The sequence below is a fragment of the Bactrocera neohumeralis genome, chromosome 6, assembly GCF_024586455.1.
Source record: "Bactrocera neohumeralis isolate Rockhampton chromosome 6, APGP_CSIRO_Bneo_wtdbg2-racon-allhic-juicebox.fasta_v2, whole genome shotgun sequence".
Classification (NCBI taxonomy): domain Eukaryota; kingdom Metazoa; phylum Arthropoda; class Insecta; order Diptera; family Tephritidae; genus Bactrocera; species Bactrocera neohumeralis.
In genome coordinates this window covers 21,642,192-21,669,738 of record NC_065923.1, presented here as the reverse complement: position 1 = coordinate 21,669,738, position 27,547 = coordinate 21,642,192, and the positions used below count along the sequence as shown (strand labels likewise).

The 27,547-nt window shown below is 35.3% G+C and overlaps 2 protein-coding genes across 11 annotated transcripts in view; one reads left to right on the top strand and one right to left on the bottom strand.

Annotated features, from left to right (window-relative positions):
* The window catches only part of LOC126763101 (potassium voltage-gated channel protein Shab), a 225,180-nt gene that overhangs the window by 17,848 nt on the left and 179,785 nt on the right, over positions 1-27,547 (bottom strand). For 5 of the 10 annotated variants that reach the window (XM_050480311.1, XM_050480310.1, XM_050480314.1 and 2 more), the window contains exons 7-9: positions 23,570-23,793; positions 22,671-23,168; positions 4,844-4,957 (exon numbers count right to left, since the gene is read on the bottom strand). In XM_050480311.1, the coding sequence (XP_050336268.1) occupies positions 4,844-4,957; positions 22,671-23,168; positions 23,570-23,793 (836 nt within the window). The remainder of the gene's footprint in view (positions 1-4,843; positions 4,958-22,670; positions 23,169-23,569; positions 23,794-27,547) is intronic. The other 5 variants (XM_050480319.1, XM_050480315.1, XM_050480320.1 and 2 more) reach the window with 2 other exon arrangements.
* LOC126763102 (uncharacterized) lies at positions 12,601-14,081 on the top strand. Its single transcript, XM_050480323.1, has 3 exons — positions 12,601-12,705; positions 12,785-12,988; positions 13,057-14,081. Exons 1-3 carry the CDS (start codon positions 12,678-12,680, stop codon positions 13,995-13,997), a joined length of 1,173 nt encoding a protein of 390 aa, XP_050336280.1. The 5' UTR covers positions 12,601-12,677; the 3' UTR covers positions 13,998-14,081.

Genomic DNA, 27,547 nt, shown 5'->3' with positions numbered 1-27,547 from the left:
CCAATATTTTAAAATTAATAATAAAATGTCTGATTTTTGCGAAATTTGAAGAACTTCGCTGTTTAGGAAGAGCAGGATTATGATAGAAAATGTACATATATTCGAATTACGATGATAGAATTACCAATCGATCATGACCACAATTTGACTAAAATATGCCAGATTCTGGATTTTCAGTAATTGCTCAACGCAACAAAATCGAGCTAAAATTCAACATTAGCAACTGTGGTATAAAAGCATGACTGTGATTATGGTAGAACTACAAGTATACTTTTGCTAAAGCAAAGTGGATCGAATATACTTTGTGACAAAAAAGCACATGGAAATTGTAATTAAATTTCAAAAAATATGTATATACTTTGCTAAATTGGTAGGACAGTCCTTAATTACTATGGCAAATATGAGCGCGATCTGGCAACCAGTTTGTTTACAGCAGCTGCTTAAGTCGGCACACATCAGTAGTGCGTTGCGATTTTTACAATAGATAAAAATATCGAACAGAGAATTTGTCTCAAATTTTCTATTTCTAACCAAATTAAGTATCTTGAATCATTCAAATGTTTGAAAAAGCTTACGGTGATTTAGCTTTATCAAAAACACAAACCTACGAGTGATACAAAGCCTTCAAAGATCGTCGTTGAAGACACGCCTCCTTCTGGACGACCTCTCAAATGATGAAAATGTTAAAAAAGTGAAGGATATGGTGCTTGAAAATCATCTGGAAAGTGGAAGAGGGAAAGCAAGTGAACTCGACATCTTTCGCGGGTCCGTTCGAATGATTTTGGTGAATATTTTGGGTATGAAACGCGTTCTTGCTCGACTCGTTCCGATAAAGATGAAATTTTTCCCATCGAGCCACGATTGTGACCGAATTTAAAGCCAAAAACGCATTAAATACTATCGATCAACCAGCGTATTCACCAGACTTGGCACCGTGTAATTTTTTCTTTTTCTCCAAACTGAAATTGCCGCTCCGTGGAACTCGTTTTCAGTCAATCCTACTGTGATCAAATTGAAAGGTGAATTTTGTCCATTTCATTCTCTTCAAAGTAATTCCCTCCCTCTGCAATACACTTATGCCAACGAATTTTCTAGTCATAATAAATAATAGCACAATAATAATAAATTCATTTCATTTAGCATAGATGTCACTAACAGTACTACCAACTTACAGAAAAAAAAATTTACCGATTCGAAGAACACGCGAAGTATAAATTAAAAAATCACTTTTCAATTTGATCACAATAGCAAAACAAAATTCGCTGAAGGAGCTGATTTGAAGGCCATCCCAAAAAGTGTTTATGAAAATTGTTTCGAGGACTGGAAAATCGTTGGCATAAAAATATTACATCTGGCGAGGATTAATTTGAAGGCGACAAAGTAAATATTGATGAATAATTGATAATTTTTGTATTTACAATTTCCGAGTACTTTTTTGTCACAATGTAAAATGAGAAACGAAGTATCTTTAAAATTCATTTTGCATAAGGAAGATTACCATCAACTGGTTTAAAATTATTCGAATTTTACCCCATTAATATCTAACTGAAATATTATAATGAAATATACTTCAGGGCGTATAAGTAACATTTCATGTTCGCTACAACGAAGTAAGTGTAGTGTGTTTATAACTCGAAATGAATTTTTTAAAAGCCAGATTATTAAACACTTAAAAAAATTTTTCTTTAAATAGTGCAAATTTTCAAGAGTTCACTCTGTTTTCTGGACTAAGTGCTTTGGAAATTTTATAGTTGGGCTAACGTCTGGCAAATTTTAAAAATTATGTACAGTATTTATTCTCATATAACAAATTTTGTAAAAAAAAATAGTTCATTAAAATCACCAACTACTAATAATGCTCATAAAGCTTTTTTTTGGCAGTCTTAAGTAAACGTATTTACTATATGTATATTATACTGAAAAATAATAAAGACAATCTTTAAAAAAATTATAAGATTGTATTTGAAACTTATAAGTTTTTTTCGTACTTATCTTAAAAACATTTTTATGTAGTCAGAATTTATTATTTTAATTTTAATTTAAATAAAACTTTTTTTCTAATGACGCAGATATATGGCTATATATTTTTACTATTATTTGTATAATGAAAAAATTCAAAAACAAATATGTTAGAAATTTAATGGTTTACTTAAGTTTTATGTCTCAAGTATTATGCTTGTAAACAAAAAATTCTGAAGTTATGATCTGCTTTAGTTTATGCTTCTATTATTATAAATAAAAAAATCTGAAATTTATATTATTAAAAATCAAGTTAAATTTTTTTTAATAAATAGTGAAAATTTTGTGTACACCAACCGTTAATTAAATATTTGGTAAAACTATATTAAGCTATATAACTGCTAAAACTACGAGACAACTTTTTGAAATTACGCTACAATGGCTTTCATTTCCGAAGTTTAAAAAAATCAAAATGATATTTTGTTTTCAAACGTCAAAAACGTGTACAGCCAATTGATTACCAACCAAAGTTAGGAGTAAATTCAAGTGCTGTGGTGCGCCAATCAAAGTAATCCAATCAATGTAATGAATTAAAATTATACTGATAAATTAAAAAAAAAGTTAATGATGCTGATAGCGGAGCTGGTCGAATATGTTAACTCTATTTTTGACGAATGGAGTCTTAAAGAATCCAAAGCCCGGATAAGAAGCGTTTGCAAGAAAGTAATACAATCCAAAAATATTTATTTTAGTATTTGTATATTGATATTTGAAGCTAGAAAAAAATCGTAAAAAAACCAATTTTAAAATTTTTGAAATTGTGGTCGTTTTAGTGTCGTTTTTCTTGAAACAAATTTTTGGGAAGCGGTCGCCATTATATCTGAATGAAATCCTATATGAATATCTTTCTATTTCATAAACCAATGAATACTGACAATTTCGAAGTTGCAATATTTTATATCAATTTGTGAGTATCCGTAGCTGCCATTTTATGAAACTGTTTCTTTAATTTTGCAGTTTCTTGCGATAATGTTAGAAAAACGGATAGAAACATTACTATCTACTACTGTGGGCAAAAAATAGTAAGACTTTTAAATTTAAATATCACGCGATTACACATTAGTAGAAATATTTTTTTTAGGTTGTATGACTGTCAGTGAGATCTGTGCCAAATGTGACATCAAAATAATCATTAATGTTAAGTATACGCTTGCATTTCTGAAGTACGAAAAGTGCATTCGTCGACTTTTACGTTGAGTGAAATTATTCAACAAAGAAGTTCCTTCGGTGATAGTTGTTTGTTGCGAGCAAGTGTTTTTGATTGCTACAAATTATTCAAAGTGGGTCAAAAACGCGTTGACGTTAAACCACGCCAGAACATCCATCAACATCAATTGATGATCAACGCGTCAACAAAATAAAGGAGTTTGTGTTTGAATATTGACGATTAACAGTCAGAGATCATACTGGCATCGTTGGATCAGTGAAATTCATTTTGAAAGATCATTGGGCCTAAAATAAGTGAAAGCAAAATCAAAAAATATTTTCCAAAAACAGCGTCGCATTAACGTCTATGAAACAGTGCTTTTCGTCAACCAGGATGTCATGAAACGTATTATTACTGGCGATGAGTCTTTGATCTATACTTACGACCTGGACAGGTGAGCAATCGGCCAAATATCGTGGCAAAGGTGAGCCGAAGCGGAAAACATCATGTGAAAGCAGGTCAAAAATAAAGGTCGTGTTGACAGTTTTTTTTCGCTTATGGAGTTGAGGTGCACTCCGATATCTTCCGACTGGTCAAACTGTCAACAAGGAATACGATTTGAGTGTTATGCGTCGTTTGCGCGAAGTTATTCGTAAAAAGAGACCGAAATTATGGGTCGAACACTCTTGGTATTTGCACCACGATAACGCACCGTCGCACACTGCATTGATTCTTCGTGAGTTTTTCGCCAATTTTCAACCAATATAGTGCTCTATTTAGCTCCTTGTTACTTCTGACTTTTCAGCAATCTCAGGCGATCGTTTCGGGGAAACCGTTTTGAGTCAATTGAAGGCATTAAACGTGAATCGTTTCGCGCATTGAAGGCTATTCTGGAAATTTACTTTAAGAAGTGTTTCGAGGATTGGAAAAAACGTTGGCAATTTGAAAAATAAATTAAAAATTTTAAAATTAAATCTCTATTCGCTTGATGTAGCTCCGGAAATTGACTTTAACAACTGTTTCGAGATTAGGAATAAACCTTGGCAGAAGTGGGATTACTTTGAGGAGGACGATATAGACTTTGATGAATAAATGAAGAAAATTAAGTATGAACAAAGTCTTACTATTTTTTGCTTCCATTAGTACTTTGTCAAAAACCGCTCGAAATTTGGACCGCCAGACTAGAACATCGCCGTAAACAAAGAAATATGCAACTATATTTTTAAACTAAATTATTTCTATCCCCACGCGTCTCATTATGGGTTAACATATTTGACCAGCATATAGTAAAATGATGTTTGAATTATGGATTTAGTGGCTTTAATTTTGAAACAGTGCAAAACAGATTTTTTTTTATTATATATAAACAAAAAATAGCAGTAAAACACGATGCAAACAACGGCGAAATGTCAGAATACGAGTAAAAAGTGCTTACCACAAATGCATAATTGGCAATAAAATAATAATATAATGACTAATGATTACTTTTTAAAAATTACAAAAAAAAAATATTAATAAACAAGCATGCATTTCCAATTAATTTAAGTACAGCTTTATTTCAGCTTAAGCTTCTGCTTCAAATTAGATTACTGGCTTATGTTGGTGAGTGTATTTACAAAGTAATTTTAATATGATTTGTTGATTAATAATAATAATAAGTGAATAAAAAGAAAATACCTTCGTTGTGCAAAAACAGCATTCAAATTCCACAGGTACATCCTGCTCCAGATTATCCATTCTTTGGTTTTGTAAATTCTCGAGTGCCACCTGACGTCGCAGCTCGGCCACTTCCTATAAAATTGTGAATAACGATTTGTTTTTGTTTTTCGCTTTCATTGCACTTAATTATAGTTTTTTGCTAATATTTTATGTTTGTTGTTTTTTGTTTGGGTTATTTTGTTGGAATAGTTGGACGCAATTACACAAGTGGTGGGATAACAGTTGATGGCTAGTCTTTTTTTATTTGGCATTGGATGTGGAATGTTGGACGGGCTTTGGACGTTATTGTTGTGGTTAAGGATTAAGGTGGTATTTGTGGGTGATGGGATTTGGGGTTAGAGTGGAAAATTACAAATCTCAAGTGTTGAAGAAAACAGAAACGCTAAAGTAGTCAGCTATTCGCATGCCAAGCAGCAGCTCAAATATTTAAAGAGTAAACTTAAATGCATAAGATGGTGCTAGAGAGAGAGATATGGTGCGTGCAGGAATATTTACAAATATATTTAGAGTAAGTATGAGTAAATATATTAAGAAAAGTGTTAGCGCTGCGTGCGGTGCTATCACATTCGAGGCATTTTAATCAGTTTTTAGCAGCATGCCGACGGCAAGTGGTGACTAGAAAGTGGCTGAGTAGTGGCAACGCGACTTATATACATACATACTTACTACTGGCTGTGCATGAACACACGTGTTTAATAAATTGTGACAGTGCTTGTGCGTTAAGGCGTGCGTAGTGAAGCGGTTGAAGAGTTTATGTTAAGAGAGTACAAACATATTAGTTTAAAGCGGCGGTGCAAATACATACATACATATTATAATGAGTAGATTATGAAAATTGTTAATTAACATATATAATAATTAACGGTAAATATTAGCTTTGTGTGAGTGCTATATATTTGCATGTATTAGCGAATGTGTGAGCAAAGTTAGCATGTCTTATAAGAGTTATAAGATAGTCTTAAAATGCATGTGTAGGCTTACATATATTATTAATGTGTATAACATTTAGTATAGATAAAGAAGAAGAAGAAAAATTTTACAATTATATATGTATGACTATGTTATTCGAACAGATTTAGTGCTTAATTTGCAAAATCAGTTAATTTTCGTTACCCAAACGTTGAAAACTATGAAGATAAGAGAAAAGTTCCTCTAGTTTCTATGACAGTGTGACCTTAGAATAGAACCTAACTGCTTTGTTTTTAGATATAACCTCAACAAGAAGTGCATACATTTCTATTTGAGCGATGGATGTTTTGATTCAACATATCGCTGATTTGCGCCCACGCCCCGACGGAAAAGAAGGAAGATGTGACCAAAGATGTCTTCTCTGAGCGCTTGGATCGTACCTATCAGAGGCTGCCCCCGCCATGATATCAAAATCGTGCTTGACGACTTTAACGCCAGGGTGGTACAACGGTCGGTAAATTCAGCCTCCATGATAAAACATCCCCAAATGAAGTTGTGATAGACGGAAGACATGTCTCCAGTGTTTTAGACGTGCGTACGTTCCGAGGTCCTAGCACTGACTTGGACCACTATCTTGTTGCAGCCAAGATACGCATCCGCGTCTGCAGCAAAAAACGCCTATCAACAAACACTACCAAGGTTCGACCTAGAGAAGCTGCAAACACAACTGACAGCCGAACGATTTTCTGCTAGACTTGCACTCCTACTCTCTGAGAGCTCTCATTAATAACTCGATATAAGGGAACTGCGGGACGGAATTTTAACCCGATTAGTTTTCGGAGAAAGTAAAAGAACACCTGGTACGATGAGGAACGCCGTGTCGGAGTTGAGAGAAAACATACTGCCTATCTCGCAACGTTACAATAGACCACTACACGTGCGGGATGGGATAGATACTGAGAGCTGAAGAGGGAAGCAAGACGTATTTGCAGACAAAAATAAGAAAGGCCGAAATGCGTGAGTACGAAGAGCTTGATAAGCTGTCCGATAGGGGTAATGCTCGAAAATTCTACGAAAATAAGCGGCGATAACAGAAGATTTCAAGACCGGAGCATTCTCTTGTAGAATCTCCAGAGGTGATCTAGTGACTGATGCCCAGAACATATTGAAATTATGAAGGGAAGACTTCTCCAGCCTGCTGAATTGCAGCGAAAGCATGATACCATGAGGTGGTGAACGTGATTTCCCAATCGATGGCGATGGAGCAGACGTTCCATTGTCCGACCATGAAGAAGTTCGAATAGCAATTGCCCGCCTGAAGAACAACAAAGCGGCAAGGGCCGACGCATTGCCGGCCGAGCTATTCAAACACGGCGGCAAAGAATGGATAAGGAACATGCATCAGCTTCTTTCTAAAATATGGTCGGACGAAAGCATGCCAAACGATTGGAATTTAAGTGTGCTATGCCCAATCCATAAAAAGGCGGACTCCACAATCTGCGCCAACTACCGTGGTATCCCACGGCCTTCTCAACATCGCATATAAGGTTTTATCAACAAATTGATTGGACCTTGTCCTTGCGGCTTTAGATCTGGAAAATCTACGTCGACCAGATTTTCATCATGGGCCAAATCTTGAAAGAGACTCGTGAAAAAAAGATCGATTTCTCCTCTCTGTCGATTTTAAGGCGCCTTTGAAACCAGCATCAACACCAACAACAATACCTGCCTTGAAATCAAGTGTGCCACTTTTGACTGAGTAGGCTATTGAAAAGTAAAGTCCTCTCTCGGCGAACAAAGACCAAACTCTACAAGTTCCTAATCATTCCCGTCCTGCTATATGGTGCGGAGGCATGGACATTGACAACCTCTGATCAGTCGGTTAAAGGAGTGTTCGAAAGAAAATTTTGCGAATTTATGGTCCTATGCGCATTGGCAACGGCGAGTACCTCAGTCGATGGAGCGATGAGCTGTACGAATTAGATGTCGACATTGACATAGTTCAGCGAATCAAGAGACAGCGGCAGCTTAGAAGGTTTTCGCTTCAATATTAGCCGGTGGAAGCAGAGGAATAGGAACACCTCCTTTCCGTTGGAGAGATCAGGTGAAGAAGAAACTGGCTGCACTTGGAATTTCCAATTGGCGCCAAATAGCGAAAAAAAGAAACGACTGGCGTATTGTTGTTAACGCGACTGTATCAGCGTAAGTTCTGTTTACGTTGAAAAAGAAGAACAAGATATCCCTTTTAATATTTGAAATATACTTCTATTTTACAAAGTAAGTGAAATAAGCTACAAATAATAAAAATTGCATTTTTAGGGACTTTTTTCGACTAAACGTTCTTGCCATTGCTCTTGACTTAATCTTCAAGCAAATATACGAAGAGGAAAGGAAACAATAAATAACGCTAACTTAAACAATTTATTTCAACAAGTCTAATTTAAGTCAAGTTTTTCGTTTATCTTTTCCGTTAGTGGATTTGGCTCATATTGCAGGCCACGAAACTGAGACGATTAAAGCGCTTTCCACATCCGCCTGTTAAGCCATTATTTATACGCCTATGTTACTGTAGATATACGTGCTTGTACTATATATACATATAGTATATATATACATACCTACATATGTATAACATAGGCGTATAATAATGTAGTCATGTGTTTTTGCAGACGCAAAATGGTAACTCTAATTGACCTGGTAGCAAATCTTGCAAATATTAATTGTATTCTTGGACCAGTAGTGCGAATATCTCGGAATTATGATTATGAGAAATGCGGGCGTAAGAGAAAGTTATGGAGCCTATTTGGGAATAAAAAATTAAGTTTTAAATTAGACTTCAAATGTTCAACAGAAATTTCTTTTTGTAGATAGAGATACTGATCGATTTAAAGGGTTAGCAAATATTATATATTGTTACTATTCTTTTTATCTGATCTGTTAGAGGTTGATTTTTACCTAGCCATTTCTCAAACTTCCGGGTTTTACAATAATAATTTTTTTCCATTACGAACTAGTCTTTATGTTTCTTGAAAATATGCCAGTCTGAACCACCAAATCTCTACTGCGCTTTAGCAACTCATATAAGTTACATATAAGTGCTTATGTAGGTATTTATATACACGAACGCGGCACGGAAAATCACCCAAGGCGCAGCATCTGCAATTGTTTCGTTTGTTGCTTTGTGCAACATTTTCATTGCATGATTGCAATTGCGTGCATCTGTGTGAGCACATTGCTCAGCACTTTTGCTTGAAAAATTTTACATCCTTGTGCTCAAGCTTTATGTAGCCCACACATAAAACACACTAACATATGTATTAGGGTGGTTGAAAAATAAATTTTTAGACACCTTTAATACTTGTAAAGTCTCTCCAAGTATGAACACTTAATTGTAACGGAAATATCCTTCGCCTTACAGTTAGTGTTTTGTTTTATATTCAGACAGAGTATTCAAATTGCGATTACAACTATATTAAAAAATATCTCATTTCCTGGATTTTGTAGAAAATATTATGCTCTATAAAAAGCCTTAACGATTTTCTTGCAAACCTAAACTTTAAAAGTTACTAACGATTGAGGTTTGATTATTTAAGGCAATTTTTTTTCTTATAAATTTTATTGAAAAATCTACAACTTTGAAAAAGTAGTATTCGAAACAAAAAGTTTTGCTCTACGAATAAGATTTTAATGATTTTTTTAGGAAAAACATTCATTTACTAATTATACCCAGTTGAAAATATGCATCAAATGTATTATGTTCATACAGTACAACATGACGTATGAGCAACATAGAATTTATGAGGCACTTGCATCAATGCTCAGGTCATTTGATGCATAACTTTAACGGCATATAACTTTTACGAAATATTTTTATAAAAATCTTATTTAGGGGTCCTATGCTGTATATCGATTCGTAAATGTATTCAATTCGAATTTCGGATCTATCTTATAATTATGCGAAAGTTGTACCGCCCTGTGCCGGAATACTTATATTTTTCGCTTTTGTATTCTATAACTCAAAAGCAAACGAATATTTTATTCGAAAATAGTATTGAAAATGCGAAAATCGAGTTACCGAATACAAAAATCCAAATTCGAGACTTTTTCTTGAATTGAGTTACAGAATGGGGCACTATACCTTTTTTGTAGAGCGGATAATTTTGTGTTAGAATATGACTTCTTCGAAGACGATTAATGCAAAATATCAAAAATTCCATGTTAAATATTTCGGAAAAGTAAAATGACTTAGTTACGGATTGAGCTGAAAATAAAGAGCTCGTTTACGCTGGATCTTTATTTCAGGACAAAAGCTGAAACTTCCATTGAAATAATGGACACCCTAATATATTTATGTACTAGTATATGTAGTATGACAAATCCTTTCGGCCGCGTGCAACAATTTGTGGGATCTTAAGGCTTTGACGGTGAAATGCTTAGACATGTCTTTTAAGCGTCCGTTTACGTCATTTAAGCGCTTAAAATTTTATATTAATAGCTCTTAAGCGACTAGTGGCGTTTTATGCCACTAACTAATAAAATTTAATAATCGCAGAAATTTTATTTCATTTATCAAGTGAAATTTGCAGAGGCTGTATATTTTTATAATGACATGTAATAATAAAAGAACGTTGTTGATTATGAAAACCTTGGTTGAAATAATGCTAAACTATAGAGTTGCTATTATTAGTTAACAACATTTTCTGTTTAATAATCCAAATATAAATAAATAAATAAAATATAACCATATTTCAAAATAAGCTTACCTATGTTAACATAAAAGATAGTTCTATTATTAATTATTGTCTGTGCCTCATCCCCTCCCTCAATGCCTAACTCTTTCGTCTGGGAATTCTGGCAAGCATTTTCATCCAAAAAGTAAGGGAGATATGAAACTCAATTAGTGTATAAATGGCGGATAAAAGTTTTTCTTAAGAAATTGGTACATTTATTGAGCTATGTTTGGATTACTTCATATTTATTAAATTTAACAATTACGGATATTCCAGGCTAGCTGGACCCCAGTCTAACCTTCTGGGTACAAATCCAGCACGCCGCAGGAAAGGCAGCGAAAATCACTTCTCAACTTAGCAGACTAATGAAGAACATAGGGAATCCCAGGCAAGAAAAGAGAAAACTCCTAATATCGCCGACAATCAGCGTCCTATTATGCGGAACTGAGATTTGGGCATACGAGTTTATGGTTAAAAAAGGAAAACCGGCGTAAGGTAGTGGCCAAAGTGTAACGCACTGCAGCCCTCAGAGTTGCATCAGCCTACCGAGCAGTGTCAGGCGACGCAATACTAGTTATAAGCGGTAATGCCCCAACTAACTTTCTGGCATAGGAAAGTCCAATAACAATAGCAAAATAAAGAAAGATACCAGAAAAACAAGGCAACTAAGATGGGAAAACGAAAGTCGCGACAGGTGGACGGCCATACTAATAAAACTCAAACTTATTAACAAGTCGTAAATTTAGAGAGTCGACTTTTACCCAACCCAGCTGTTATCCGACCCGAGAACGCACCGCCGTAGAAGACCTGGTTGGCCCAATAACCGCGAACAATTTAATCAGCCTCCTGGTGGAGAGTGAAGCAAACTGGAGGATTATCCAGAAATTCGCAGCAATTCTGCAACGCAGCAATAAGCAGAACCTAGGCGCAAGTGAACAGATATAAAACTCTCAATGAGATAAATTGAACGCCATCCTGAAGTAAGGCAAATGAGATTCCAGGGTGGGCGTCGTTTCTTTAGAGCGGAGATATTTAGTTAACTGCAAGTGACACTTACCATTGTCTGTATGATACGAAAGGCATTCTATATTACGGTGTGAAAACGAGATAAATAGGACTACAAACTCAACTACTTAACATATAAAATAATTTTAAATTCCGTCTAGCACCAATTTATATAATGGGATAAAAGCGCCTCTAAAGTGTGCAACCTTGTGACCAAAGATTGCCCAAATCCGACCAAACCTATTCAAGCCCTTAAATACTGACCATAAATCCTATTATGACGACCACTTTTTGTCGAAAATATGGGTCACTCTGTAAAATTTAATATTGAAGTTTGAGGATAATCCGTGGTTTTAATTATAATATTATGCCTGTGAGTCAAAAAAAGGTTGAATCGGAATAATAATGTCTTTATCCTCCATATACCTAAAAGAAAATTTTCGAACTTCTAGTCGACTTTATACCGCATATATCGGCAAATATGAGACTTATTTTAATAAAAATGTTTTGTGCTTTGTGCTTTGAAATGGATGAAATCGGGAGAAAGCTTGCCTATACTCCATGTGACTTTGACTTCGTCGAAAAGTGAATGTTGAATTTTTCGCAACATTTTTAAAAAAAGCGTTGCAAACAGCTGAATGTCCTAACCTATGCTTTTTACTCCCCCCACCCTAATTTAGTCCTTCCTTACTGGTTTTTTAATAAATTAGTCCACGATGGCTAACAATGACTAAGAAATTGTGACTAAGAAATTTTAGCAACTAAGGCCTTCAAACATATACGGCAATAATTTCAATTAACCCTAACTGCATAATTTCAAGCTCAAGCTCTGTAAATGAAATTGTTAACACATAACTCTGTAATTAACATTTGCCGTAACATTATATCTACATTCATTCCCTCACATTCTGATTCCTTGTGTCAAAATCAAGAAACGTACGAAAACTCAAATTTTCATTTTGTTTTTCTTATGCGTGTTCTTGACAAATGTAAAAGCCTGTCATTGTTACTTTTTTGAGTGAAAACAGAAATTTAATGTACGTCAGATTTGTTTATTTATTATTTATTTCTAGCCAGACCAATTTTGACAAATTGCATTCGGAATACGAGTGAAAACGAAATAACAAAGAACCCTAAATGTCATTTCAATGCAACTGAGGCGCTGCATATGGACTGGTGAGTTCGATGAGTTCAATGAGTTATAAATCATACATGCGGCATACGGAAGGCTTTTCTTCGTTTCACTTCGTTGCAGTACTTCTGGTGGTGATTTTGCACATTACAAGTACAACTCCAGTACCGTTTCGTAGTGACGATTATTTTTATTTGGAACCCGACATGGATGATGACATGGACTATATGCAGAGTGCCAATTTAGCTGACGACGACTATCAACCAAACGATTCTGAATCGGACTATGTTATGTTTCCGCGCTCAGCGGAGACGACGACAGAATGTGGTGTGTGTAGAGAAGAACTGTTGAACCTATTAAAGCTATACTTTTTCAACATTTTATATCTTCTTTAGAAACTGAACCGCCCAAGCATGTAGAAACACACACACCCAGCACGCATGGTGTAGTGGCAACTACCTGTGTGGCTATTATACCGGGACAATCGGCAAAACACGAACTGCACGCTACCGAAAAGCAACAAACAGCACCGCAAAGTATAACGACGGCGCCTCAACCGGCCGCAACGATTCTACAACCAACCACAGCAGCGCCAGCTGCAGTAACCACCACCGTTGCTCCACAAACCACGACAACTCCAGCCACGCATACGACGACATGTACGCCCGAAGTCGAGACGACAACGTGCATACCGGAGGAAGAGTCATCGGGAAAAAAAGGCGGCTTGCGTCCCGTCGAGGCGACCACCTGCATGTCGCTGAAGAGTCTGGTGGGTGGCGCTGGTAACGGTTCCTATGACGGCATACTAATGCCACCGTCTGAGGTTTTTCCACCCGTCTCGCTGACTGAGCAGGAGGGTAAAACTCGTGCGCTGCACTCACTTGTGCAACATCTGTATGTGGCGCAGGCGCGCGTCCAACTTGAAGCCATTGAAATCAAGAAGGCCCAAGCGGTCGCCAATTCGGCGCAGCAGCAGCTGGAGGAGGCCGCCAATCATGTGCGCAGCGTGACAGCGGCGCTGCAGAATGCTCAGCAAGAGGTCGCCTCGGCGGCCATACGCGCCCAAACGGCACAATTGCAGTTAGCCGCGCACGATCAACTGCTCTTTGCGGCGCGTCAAGATGTGGACGCGCTCTCCTCGCAAATGGTCGGTTTGCAGGCGGCGGAAGGTATTGCCGTGCCGACGGTGAAGTTCGATATCGGTAGCTTGTTGGATAAGTTGAAGCAACCGTTGGCAGCTGCGGAGCGGCCGACAGCGGTGCCGCCGGTGTTATCAATGCAAGAGCAGGCACCTCCCGAACCGGCGCCACTTTATGCTGACTATGATTACGATTAAGTTTCAAATATGCTTTTTACTCCCTCTACGTATATATATACCTCTATCTATCTATATATCTTTAGTCCCTCATATATATGTGTACGCCTGTATATTTTTTTAAACTGTATTTCTGAAACGATTTGTGTTGTTTTGTGCACTTCACTTCATAAATGAAGAGTGTTTCTTGTATTTTCGATTATTTTATTTAATTCCCATGTCTACTCACACTCATTAACCACAATAAATGACTATTTATAAATTAGAGGCGGGTCTTTTGGAGGTCTTTATCTTTTTTTGATGTTCGCTGTTTCATACGCTCTTTAGAAACAACCTGCGAGTTGTTGTTCTATTGTATATCTTGATGTGGTGTTCGACAACTTCTAATGTTAGGTCCGACCCATAAAATAATCCTGATTCTCTTTTCTCTTCGTTATCATAGCTCTTTAAATATTTGGCGTGCTCTCCAGAGAGCAAGGTTTTCTAACCCTTACACGTCCTCTGCTCTTGATTTATCATATTTGTATTAAAATCCCAACTAGTTTTACAAATTTAAAGCTCATCTAATACTATGCCATCCTACTCATATGTCTTGCCCCTGAATCTGAACTTGGTTTAAAAAAATAACATGAAGCACTCGGTGAAAGCTCTCTCACCTTTATCACATTTCGGCTTTTATGTATCTTGTAAGATGCATTGAAGTAGTAAAAATGATCTAACTTTATTTATTGTATATTTAAATTTATTGCACTCACTAAATTTATTGAGTCATTAACACTGAGCTATTGAACTTAAATAACCTTTTCATCTGTGGGTCTGTTTGAGCGTTAGTTACCTTATTGTGATTCCTTGTAGGCTTAATTAACAGTAATAGAAGAATCTCAAAGAGCTAAGAGCAATACATCATGGTTCACACAATATGGTGCTATATGAGTAGAGAGGCCTGTCGCCTATTGTTAGAAGTGTGAGCTCACCTGCATCAACATCACCTTAATCCAAAATGAATTAATCTAAAATGCCGAGGTATCCGAAGGATCCCCTTCGATGCCCGGACGTGCTCGGAGGTAGTAAATGCGTATGCATGTCGGCTCTGTGGACGAGAGGCCAACCTTTTCCGACTAACTTTGGGGGCCAAACATGGAACTAAACAATATCAAAAAAATAACGAGAACTGACACTTTGACGATTAACGCTTCCAGTAAAGGGAAAATGGCAAATATTACGACATAATGGAATACGATAAGATTAATCTCCTCGCCTCTAGTCAGGAGACGATAAACCGGGTGTTCCAGCCATATTACGCCGGTAGTGACAGCAGTAAAAACACCTCCTAAGCAGCCAAGAGTACCAACCGGTATTGTAACCAAGGGAGAGGTAGGAAAGAAGCCAAATGAGAGGTTAGAAAGAAGAAGTGGGGAAAAGCCGGCATCAGAGAACAGTCATTGTATTCAGAATTATATAGCCAAAGTTATGGCTCCTGGTACTTCAGCTGATATAGAGGGGATTAAGCGACAAACACAGATAGTGGAGGAATACGAAGGTTTTCTGAAAGGAACCTTCTGAATCGGAAGCTATCGCGGAAATCGGATAATTAAGCAGCTCCCGGAAGTGGAAGCGCTCCCACAACGAAACTTTGGAACTACAAATACCCAAAAAACTCAAACAGAGGGTGCCCAGCTGAACACAGCACAACTGCAAATCACTATTGTGATATGGTCATTAACAGCCTACCAACCTTCTGGCAAATGTGGTAACATCAGAATTTTTGTCATATTATATTTGAAAAGGAGCCAAACCAATTAGTTGAATTATTTATTAAAAAATATATCCATAATATTACATATTGTTAAAAACGCCGTAGTTTTAAATGATTAATAAGAGTGTTAGATAATTTTTTTAATAAAGGGTCAATCTATATATCTCTCTTAACTTTTACATCTCACTTCTTTAACTTTGTTTGGATTGGAATGCATCCAAGGTGGATATTTTTCTTATGAAATCTATACTCTACTTATCAATTTGTTTATCTCGATTTCATTGAAGGGGTACTTTTCATGATAATCGACATTTTGTTGGCTGAAATTGAAGTTCGTGATCTCGGCCAAACCAAATGTTTCAACGAGACGGCGCCACTTCCCAAACATCACATCAATCAATGCATTTATTGAGAGAACATTTCGGTGAGTAGGTAATTTCTCGACTGGCCACCAAGATCGTGTAATATCACCTGGTTAGACTTTTTCCTGTGGGGACTTGTAACGTCTAAGGTCTACGCAGACAATCCCGCTGCGTTTCAGGCTTTGGACAAAAAGATCTCGCGTGTCATTCGTCATTTACCAATCGAAATGCTTGAACAAGCCATCGAAATTTAGACTCAACAGATAGAGCATCTGAGACATAGCCGCGGCCAACATTTGAAAGAGATAATCTCCAAAAAATAAATGCCAAATAATGTCTTTCGAATGATAATAAACATTCCACATTAAATTTGAAGTTTTTTCATTAAAAAAGTGGGAACCTTGAAATGGATCACCCTTTATTAATGGATCATGGACTATTTTCCAAATAACGTTATTTTCTATGATTATAATAGTTTAGAAATGAATTGAGACTTGAAACTACATATCTATTTGGTTCTACCCCATATCACACGTACTCACAAAGGCCCAGCTCTTTGATAAATTCCCGGAACCTTCTATTCTCTATTGAGGCGTTATGATAAAGATTCGTATATATTAATCCATGGGCATTTAGTTTCTTAAGTTTAAATCACTGTCTATGCTGACATCATTTTCCGAAAATATCGAATTGCAATGAAAAATAAAAGAGAGCCTAAAAGTAGACAGCATGCTTTTTCTATTTTTTTTTTCATTTCAGAAAATTAATCGAAAGTAATAAGAAAATTGAAATAAATTTTAAAAATATTTGTGTGTTAGTTGGATTAGATGATTCTGTATAGTACAACCTTATTTATAAATTTATTTATAAATAATAATTATTAAGCACCATAGTTTTTGCTACTTACACTACTTCGATTCTAAATGATTTTTAATTGATTTTTCAAGTAAAGAATAAATTATTTATTAATTATAGTGTTAAAATGAAATAATTTACTTTATTATTTAGAATGACAAAAATGCTTCTAAATGTTTATATTTAAATTGTTTACAAAATATTTACTTCGTCAATTATTTCAAATGCAAAACTTATCTTTACATAGAATATGCTATTTTTTTTTTAATTGATTCACGCGCAATTTGAGTGAAATGAAATTGATAATTATGCATTAATTAGCTGCATTTTCATTCTTGCTGTTGCAAATCACGATTTTCGTAAGAACATGAGCATTTATGTAGCTAAAGGAATGCTGCAGCCACTAAAGAGTCAAGACAAATTTGCAAAACCCATTCACTGTTTAAGAAACGGTATATGAAAGAATATAAAAAATTAAGTACGCAAATTAATAAGTGAAATGTTTGATAATCTTTTTTGTACCTCCTTACTCTTTCCCCGTAAGGTCTGGTATGGGTTAAGAAATGTTATGTTATGTTATAGTTGTTTGCAGTATTTGTTAATTGTAGTTGTAGTTGTATTGTATTTGTAATTAAAGTGGTTATTAATATTTGTTCTTGTAAAGTGGTGTATTGTTATAGATGTAGAGATGTATTACTAATTTATATATATAATTGAAAAACATCAGTGAAATGAAACACATTATTACAGAGTTTACTAAATATCTACAAAAACATCTAATTATTTGGATTAGTTGATAAAGTGTACGTATGTATAATTTGTACGATAAAAAGCTTGAAAAACCAAAAAAAAAAACAGTTATGAGATTTCTTATAAATTATATAAAAAGAAAAAATAGTTAAATAATTTTTTAATTTTTCCAGACTTGGAACTCAACTCCACAGTGAGGTGTCTTCGAGGAGCAGACTTACTACTATGAGCAAAAAATAGTAAGACTATGTTCATAATTTTAAAAATCTTAATTTATTCTGCAAAATCTGTGTCGTCCCGCTCAAAGTGTTCCCCTTTCGCCACAATACACTTATGCCAATGTTTTTTCCAATACTCAAAACAGTTGTCAATGTCAATTTCCGAAAAAGCTTTTAATGCGCTTAGCGATTCACGTTTAATGTCTTTAATTAACGCGAAAAGGTTACCCCGGAGCGATCTTTTGAGTTTGCTGAATTGCCAGAAGTCACACGGAGCCAAGTCAAGAGAATACGGTGGTTGCGGTATAATATTTTTTCAAAAATTGTCGTAAAACTTGCGAAGAATCAATGCAGTATGTGACGCTGCATTATCGTGGTGCAAAAACGAGGAGTTTTCGACCCATAATTTTGACCTCTTTTTACGAATAGCTTCGCGCAAAAGGTGCATAATCAAAAGTATTCTCTGTTGACAGTTCGGCCGGTCGGAAAAAATTCCGATACACTTCGATAATCGAAGTAAACTTTCAACATAACCTTGATTTCTGACCAGCTTTGACGTGCATTTTTTGGCTTCGGCTCAGCTTTGCCACGATATTCGGCCGATTGATCGTCTGTTTTTGAGTCGTAAGCATAGATCCAAGACTCAAGGCGAGGAATAATATGTTTCATGATATTCTGGTAGTCGGAAAACGTTGTTTTACAGACGTTAACGATGTCTGTAGTGACGTTAAGTGATTTTGGAAAAAATCGTACTTTCACTTTCTTTCACTTTTCATGATCTTACAAAATAGTTTTCACTGATCCTTTCGATATTCCAAAGATGCCAGTAAGATCTCTGACTATTAATTAGTCGATTCTCAAGCGCCAGTTCCTTTATTTTATTGACGTGTTGATCATCAGTTGATGCAGTTGGCCGTCCTGGACCTGGTTCGTCATCAACGCGTTTTTGACTCCCTCTAAATAATTTGCACAAATCAAAAACACTTGCTCGCGACAAACAATTATCTCCGAAAGTCTTTTTCAACATGTTGACAGTTTCGGCACCAGAAATTTGGTTCGGCACACAAAATTTAATGAAACTTTTTTGTCGAAAAAATCGCTGAAAGTACTTTATGTACTTCAGAAAGGCAAGCGTATACTAAACACTAATGATTAGTTTGATGTGACATTCGGCACAGGTTTAATTGACAGTCATACCAACTTCAGAAAAGAATATTTCCGAAAATAAATTAAAAAGTCTTACTATTTTTTGCCCACAATTCAAAGGACTCTTAAGAGGTAAACAAACGGTCAATATTTCGATATTATTGGACCGTCGATTAAAGGTGTGCAATATAGTTGAGATATTAGAAATCTCAAGATACGGCCAGGGTCCTGCATTAATAATTGAGTTTCATAAAGCTGTCTGCCGGTTGGATGCCATTCCTGCTCTCACCCGACATCAAGCGCAATCGTGAAACCACTTCTCAGTATTGTTTGAGGCTGTTTTAGCACAATGAGAAGCAGTTTATGTGTCGTTTCGAGATTGTCAAGAAACATGTATTTACTAAACCGGGCTCTGCAGGTCGGTTTATTTTGAAAATTTGTGCGGAAATGCAGAAAACACGTATTTCTCTGTCGAATTAAAAGAGTTGGACCAATGCTGAGTCAAGTGTATCGACTGAGAGGAAGAATGCTCAGTGGAGTTTCTAAGATACATTCGGCTCATATACAGCTTTCTTCTTCTGTACTTAATGAGATTCTCAAGTCTCGATCATTGTTTGTCGGGGTCGCTGATTGTCCATTTGGAAAAAGTTTATTCTGATGAGATATTGGATCTATACAATAAATGGAGGGCATTAAAATTGAAAAGAGCTTAAAGAATGGAAAGCTTTCATTGATTTATGTATACACCGATTTTTTTTTACCAAATTTTGGTATTATTAAATGAGCCAAAAATTTAAAATAAGTACTTCTACCAATGATTATGGTGAATGACATCTCATTACATGCCATTCAACAAGTTAACAAAAGGGAACCACAATTAAAATGCCGTTAAAAGCACATAATAAAAGTTCAATGGCAACTGACATGAAGGCGAGTTTGCGTGCCAGCTAATCATGTGATTATCACGCGAACGAATAAAGATACAATTGAAGCGTAGCCGAAGACATCAGGCAAGTGCAAAATTGACTGGGCGTGAATGAACACCCATTCAGACATATAGAAGTTCATCTATGCATGCACAAGTTTCGCATGGCAACCAATTGTTGCACGAGAAGAGAGCGAAAGACTCAACAAGCATGCCATAATTGCAGTGAGTGCACAGCGAAGAGTCGGACTAGGCAACGCGTGTATTGAAAACTTTTTCACAGAACGGATGTGTTACTGTGTTTAAAATTAATAGATAAAATTATAATTAATAGTTTATAATTGCAAATAATAAGTTTAAGTTATTTATATTATGTTATAAATTATTATGGAAGAGTGATTATATAAATTTGTATGAGTTAACTTTAATGACACATAATTAATTGTAATTTAGCTGAAAACAATTAGGGAAACACAGTGATTTAGTAATAGAAACATATTCGATAATTCAACTTGAAACAAATACATTTACTAAAACGATTATAAAGTACCAATAAAGGAGGTGGGCGGATGTTAGAAACTATATGTGACTACAAAATTTTGCATGTGGATCTATATAAATGTGTGTGTGTATTGTTCAAGGCGAAATCTCGATAACCGTGTAAGACGTTTTTTTCTTATTTTCTCAGTCGTCTTTCTAGTCTCTTTCTTATTGAATAACTATAGATGAGTAGACTTTTCGCGACTTTTGATACAGCAAGATGATATATCAAGCTAAACATTACAGGAAATCGTTATTTTAATGAAACTAATTTTTTTGATCGGTCAAGTAGTTGGTATGTGAAAAACAATTTTGGTACTTTATCAAGAGAATTACAAAAACAGATACCCTCGGGTCAAAACCTACAGGTATACTGGTAAACAGAGGTTTATTATCTTGTCGAGATGGGACGCTCAGTAATGATTCTGAGAGCGATGTCGGTGGTTGCTTAGCAACTTGTAGGGTCTCCCAAGCCGACAAAGTCGAAGATGAGTACTGAAGCAAAAGCAATTCAAATAACACAATCCATATCTGTGGGAGGACGTAACAGCTGTTTCACATGACAGTGACGACTACAGCGGTAGCTTGTCTGGGAGCAAACGTCTCGAGTTTTACTATAAACGCATATTTTTAGCGATTGTTTGTGGACCTAGGTCGCGTCCTCCTATAGAATAGGAAGCTTGGGCTAACCACACTTCTTTTCGATGATACTTCATTATGAAAACCCCCGCGGAGGACCACTTTGTTTTTGATGATCTTCTCTCTTTATATCGTACAACTGATGTCTTTTCATGCAAAGTTTAGAAAATAGAAAATAATTCCAAAAATTTTGATACTTTCTCAATGAACTTTCCCGGCTATGTCGATCGTCATATTAGAGGTGTGTTCGACATTTATTCACAGCCGTGTATTTTTATATTCTTCCCTACATAAATGATATTTTACGGAAGGAGGATTTGCTTTCTATTAGCGGACGATAACCACGGCTATAAATATCCATATTTTGATACTTTTTCAATGAAGTACCGTGTACGAGCTGACGCAAGGGTATCTCAGCGTCGTAACAAATTCGGCGGTCGGAAGTGGTCTTGCCAACAACCCAAGTAAAACCGAGATGGCTTTATTTACTAGGTTATATAAGATCCCGGTGGCACCGCTCCCAGAAATGAGAGACATCCGTCTGCAACTGGTGGATACAGTGAAATATTTAGGGCTTATCCTGGAAGGAAGCTTTCATGGCAGCCGATTATCGAAGAGAAGAAAAGAGAAGAAGAAAAGAAAAAAAGATATCGATTACGTTAAACTTCTGTAGAGGAGCCATTGGAAAAAGGTGGTCTTCTAAAGTCTACTACTACCATGTCACTTGACGCAATTTTGCACATAGTACCCGTAGACATCGTCGGAAGGTGTACGGCTGTGAAAGTGGCTATCAAAATCTCGGTTATTAACAGAATACGTATCTGAACACTTGGATATGCTCATGTACTTTGACTTCATACCGGATCAATTGGATCATGGAGCTGCCAAACCGACTGGCGGCTCCTTCTCTGCCCATAAACCGATGAGGGAGCTTTGGGTGGAAAGAAGCCGTTGGAGGAGAAGGGCAGTGAGCTTCTTTACGGATGGGTCAAAGCTTGGGGGGGAAGGCTGATGGAGGGTTTTACTGTCAGGAGCTATCTATCAACTGCAGCTTCACTTTCTGACTATTGCAGTGTCTTCCAAGCCGAGATTACTGCCATCAAGATAGCAGTAGATTTACTGCTCCAGAGTGCAGCCTCCTTCAGACATGCGACCATCCTCTCAGAAAGCATAGTGGCGATACTGGCCTTGAACTTATTTTACTTAAAAGGGGTCGGGAAAGATATATTTGGAAATTAAGCCTAGCGGAAGCTAGATAGACTTTTAGAGTTACTTTATTTCGGTTTCTCTAAACTCCCTGAAAGAAATGCTTTCTGTTTTCTATGGTTTCCTCATAACAAAATAATTTGATATTCTCTACAAGGTTATCGAGAAAATCACCTAGAACCATATGATTACCATAATTTATGTATGGGTTTGTGGGCATAAGTGCTTGTTTATATTAGTGTCTATGTATATGTGCGTGTGTGTGTGTGTTAATAGAGCGAACTAAACTCCACTTACCCCGGGTGCGATCATCATTTGCAATGGCCGTGGACCGGATGGCACCAGCGACACACTATCGCCCGCCTGCGACGAATTGGCGGCCGTATCCTGATCCGCCGCCGATGCTGACGCTGATGCTGCTGCCGCTGCGCCGGCCGCTGTGGTGGACCCCGAACCAGCCGTATTGCCGCCGCTGCCGGACACAACATTCGCACCGCCATTCGCAGTGGCTGCACCGCCGACGACATTGGCGCTGGCTGGCGTTGTGGTGCTCAACGGTTTGGCGACGTTCAAAAGTGTGGCGGCAGTTGTTGTCAGCAGCGCGGCATCCGCTTCCTGTCGCGCTGCCAGCTCCAGCTTCTCGCGTTGTTCGCGCAACAGCTGCTGCTGCAATTGACGCTGCTGCTGTTCGCGCTTATAGCTCTCCATGGCCGTCATGGATGTTAGGTGGGCATTCGGCGTATCGACATAACTATATGGAGGAACTGATTCCTGGTCAGGTACAGATGGACGAAACTATGCATGAGCGTGGTCGCCGAATTTGCGAAAAGGAAAGAAACATTATTAGTTGGTTGGTACATGTTGTGCCTTAATATATACATTATATACATATGTAGTACACAGATGACTTGAACACATTCAGTACTAGCTCTATACTTGATATTATTATGCTATGCTTGAAGATTAAAAGATACGAAAAAGTTAGTTTTGGGGGGAAAAAACAAACAAACACACATAATTTACTCACAACAATTGCTCTGGCCATATACATATACATACAGACATACATACGCACGTACGCACCAACATATACCTATGTATATACCGTGTATATATCGCGTATACATATGTATGTATGAAATTGTACATATATGTATGTGTGTAGAGTGTACAGAGGCGCGTCTGTTGGAACTTACGTGATGCGTCATATTCGAATTCCTCAAATTGGCCATATGATCATAGTTGCGGTAACAGCCGGCGCCGGTGGTGGCCGGATTGCGACCGCCGCCGCTGGTCGACTCGCCATCTTCGGTGCTGTTCCCATCGGTCTGCGAGAGATTGTGCCCTGTGGAGGACCGTCGTAGCGCGTGGGTTAAACGATGCCAATTGTTTATTGATCTATTGCGACTTTCGCGCTTTTCTAATGTTTTTTTGTTTTTTTTTTTTTTTCAATTTTACATGTTTTCATATATACGAGTACATATATATGTATAGGTATATATATATATATAAATTGCGAAAATATGCATGATCATGTGTATGGGTGCGTGAGTGTGCGTGCAAATATGTTGCGCATGCGTGCAGACATTCGTTTTTTGTGGCATTTTGAGATTTAAGGCATTTTGGAGATTTTGAAATTTTAAAACATTTTAAATTACGTTTTTTTGTTAAGTTTTTTTTTATTTTTAATTTTATTTGAATTAATTTTTATTTTATTTTGTTTTATTATTTTATTTTTTAATGTTATATTTTTTTTAAATATTAATTGTATATTTATTTCATAATTTTTATAAAAAATAATAATTTTTATATTTTTAGTTTTTTTAATTAAAAACATTTTTTTATTATTTTTTTTATTTTTTTTAATTTTTTTAATGATATGTTTTATTTAATTAATTTTTTTAGATAGTTTTCACGTTTTACAATTTTATTTTGTTTATATTATATTTATAAAACAATATATGTTTTTAATTTTAATTTATTAAACATTATTGTATTTAATTTATTTTTTATTAATTTTTTAATGTTTTAAATTTTTATATTTATTAAAGTTTTGTAATTTTAATTTTTTTTTAATTTTTTTTTTTTTTTTTTTAATTTCAGTTTATATTTAATTATTTTTTTTTTTATAAATTTTGTAATGGTTTAATGTTTTAATTTTTATTTTTATTTTTTATTAGAAAAATATTTGTCGTTGTTTTAATTAAAAAAAGTGAATTAATTATATTTATTTTTTTAATTTTTTAATAATTTGTTTATATTATTTTTAATTTTTATATTTATTTTTTTTTATAATTTTTATAAATTCAATTTTTTATTTAATTTAATTTTAATTTTTATTTTTTTTAATGTTTAAATGTTATTTGTATTTTTTATATAAACAAAATATTTGTTGTAGTTATAATTAAAAGAATGTTATCAAAAAATAATTTATGGTAGTTTAAATTAAAAAAAATATATATTAATTTTTTTGTTGTTTATAATTTTTTTAAATTTATTTTTATTATTTATTTATTTTATTTTTCAATAAAATTTTATGTTAATTAATTTTAATTTTTTTAAGTTTTTCATATATTATTTTTTTCGTGCACAAGTGTGATAATGTGTGATGTTGTTGTTGGTGAGCGACCATAAACATATAACGATATTTGTTTTTGCGTGCATTCAGTCAAGCGCATGTGAAATTGTATGCCATGATCGAGTGGAATTTATACAGAGTTGCATTTTCATTGAGTATTTCGATTATTCAGTTTATTATTGTTTATTGATGAACGAACATTTTTTGATGATTTTTTTGATGATGGTATGCGAATTGGTTGATCGTTTGATTTCGTTGCAATAATTTATTAAATAAATATTTTATTGTCGTCGTTTGCGGCACGCAATCAGCCATGAATGCCATTTAGCAAATTCCAGTTAGAAAATTTGTTTGGTTTCCAAATTCATTTAATGCAATTTTTTCCATTTATTTTACCGTTTTGCATTGTTACAAGCGCCATTATGAGAATTTTCAATTTTAACGCAGCATTTGTTCATTCATTTTCATTAATTTGTCATTAATTTGGCGAGCGGAAACGAGAAGAAAGTATTGAAGAGAATGGTTCCAGTTAATTATTTTTGCGTTAGAGCGTTTCTGTGAGCGTCTCTACATAGTATTGAGACAGTGCAACAACTTACAACAACATCGAGCGTTGATGAGACGACATAAAATACTGGCTATAGTACTTATTATTTGTTATTACTTTTGTAGTAGTACAACAATAGTACGAAAATATCATATATTTATATTATATAGACACAAATACTTAGAAACATATTTAATTTGTGCGTAGCCGGTGATATGTAATACATGTAGTATATATATTTATATATATTTTTTATATATATTTGAACATTTAATATTTTTTAAGGTAAATATGTATATTTTTTTCGCTGCTTTTTTGTTAGTAGTGAAAAAAAGTCGCTTAGATTTTCGAAATACATTTTGTTTGTTAGCCACACATTTTATTTAGCACATTTACTAGTAATATTTAATACAAAGAATGAATAAAAAATTATTTTTTAAACTCCTCATTTTAGGTGTTGACACATATTACAATGAATATTACGCATACTATACTCAAAAATGATGTAATTCAAAAATTTTCAATAATTTTTTTTTTTCAAAATACAATTTTTATCAGCTATAGTAAGACTTAAATTATGCTATTTTGAATAGTGTCGATATCTACTATCTGATCAAATTTGACCCGGACTATCTAAACTGAGTTCACAAACCAAACCGACGATTTTCCCTACATTGCAACAATCTTTTTCCTATGAAGATCAAACTTCATACGTCCAATGGAATGACGGCTTAGGCAGGGCCTTCAGTGAAAGTAGTGAAGTCATGCGATTTGACAATAATATCGAAAAAGTTAAGGAAATTGTGCTTCAAAATTTTTGTGTTGGCACCTGAGAGTTAGCAGAGTATATTGATATAGTTTTGGTTAATTTTTTGTGTATGAGGCGTGTTAATGCTAGACTCGTATCAAAAGACCTGAATCTTTTTTTGTCCAATGGAATGACGGCTCAGGCAGGGCTTTTAGTGTTACCAATTTCACTGCAATTTGTCTAATGTGATTTGACGATAACATCGAACAAGTTAAAGAGAGATAGGAGAAGATCTCGACACCTTTTGTGACTCATTTTGGTTAATTTTTTGGATATGAGGCGTGTTAATGCCGGACTCGTGCCAAAAGACCTGCATCTTTTGCAAACATGAGGATGAGTGCAGCTCACAAAAGAGCTACTTGACAACAAAGCAGGTCTCGAGACGTGGGTTTATAAATATGACGTCGAAACTGTAAAGCAATTTGGCGAATGACGCTCCAAAAATGTGCCGAAACTGAAAAAACCCAAGTCAAAGTCCGTCAAAATCAAGACGGAGTTCACCATGAATGGATGAAACTGTTAAGCAGAAATACTACTTGTGCGTTTCACATTTTAGCATAAGTGGGACTGACTTTTTGGTTAAACACTAAATAAGAGTCATTGTTCAGCTACTGTATTCGCAGTATTCGTATTTACGAAACTGAAAACTCATCTTCGGGGATCGCGCTATTTGTCTATTGAAGCTACTAAAAGTCAGTCGCTGAAATCGCTAAGCATCTCGGTTGGCGCTTATAACAAGTGAACGCTTAATTGTCGTGATTCTATTGGCCCAAAAAGAGCCTTATTTTGAAGGCGATAATAAAGAATTGTACATGAAAATGTTGTTGTTGTTTTGAGTTTTTTTTTTTGCCAGTCCGCGCTAAATTTGATCAGATGGTACTCTACACTGCTTTTAGTTATTGCTTCGTTTGTAAAATTCTAATTTTTGTGTTTAGTCTGCGTTATATTGAGAGAGAGAATATTTAGTTTTATATATTAAGATAATAGCTTTAAGGTAATCCATTGTTATAAACTACCTAATATCAAAATACCGTCAATAAGTAGAAACTAACTACATAATAAATTAGTATAAATCTACGGAGATGTTTTATGCTAATCTTCATTAGCAGTTACCATGCTTAAATATTATTTTTACTTCTACCGTGAATTTAGTCCACTAACTACTCCTAAACACATTTATTTTACTCTTCAATATTTACGGTAAAGAATTTTGTAATTACGGTAAGTTTGAGTTGTGCGAT

Coding starts and splice junctions, on each gene's coding strand:
- LOC126763102 (XM_050480323.1), top strand. CDS start 12,678: ATGCAACTGAGGCGCTGCATATGGACTG. Junction 12,706..12,784: donor GAGGCGCTGCATATGGACTG/GTGAGTTCGATG, acceptor ACTTCGTTGCAG/TACTTCTGGTGGTGATTTTG. Junction 12,989..13,056: donor GGAGACGACGACAGAATGTG/GTGTGTGTAGAG, acceptor TATCTTCTTTAG/AAACTGAACCGCCCAAGCAT.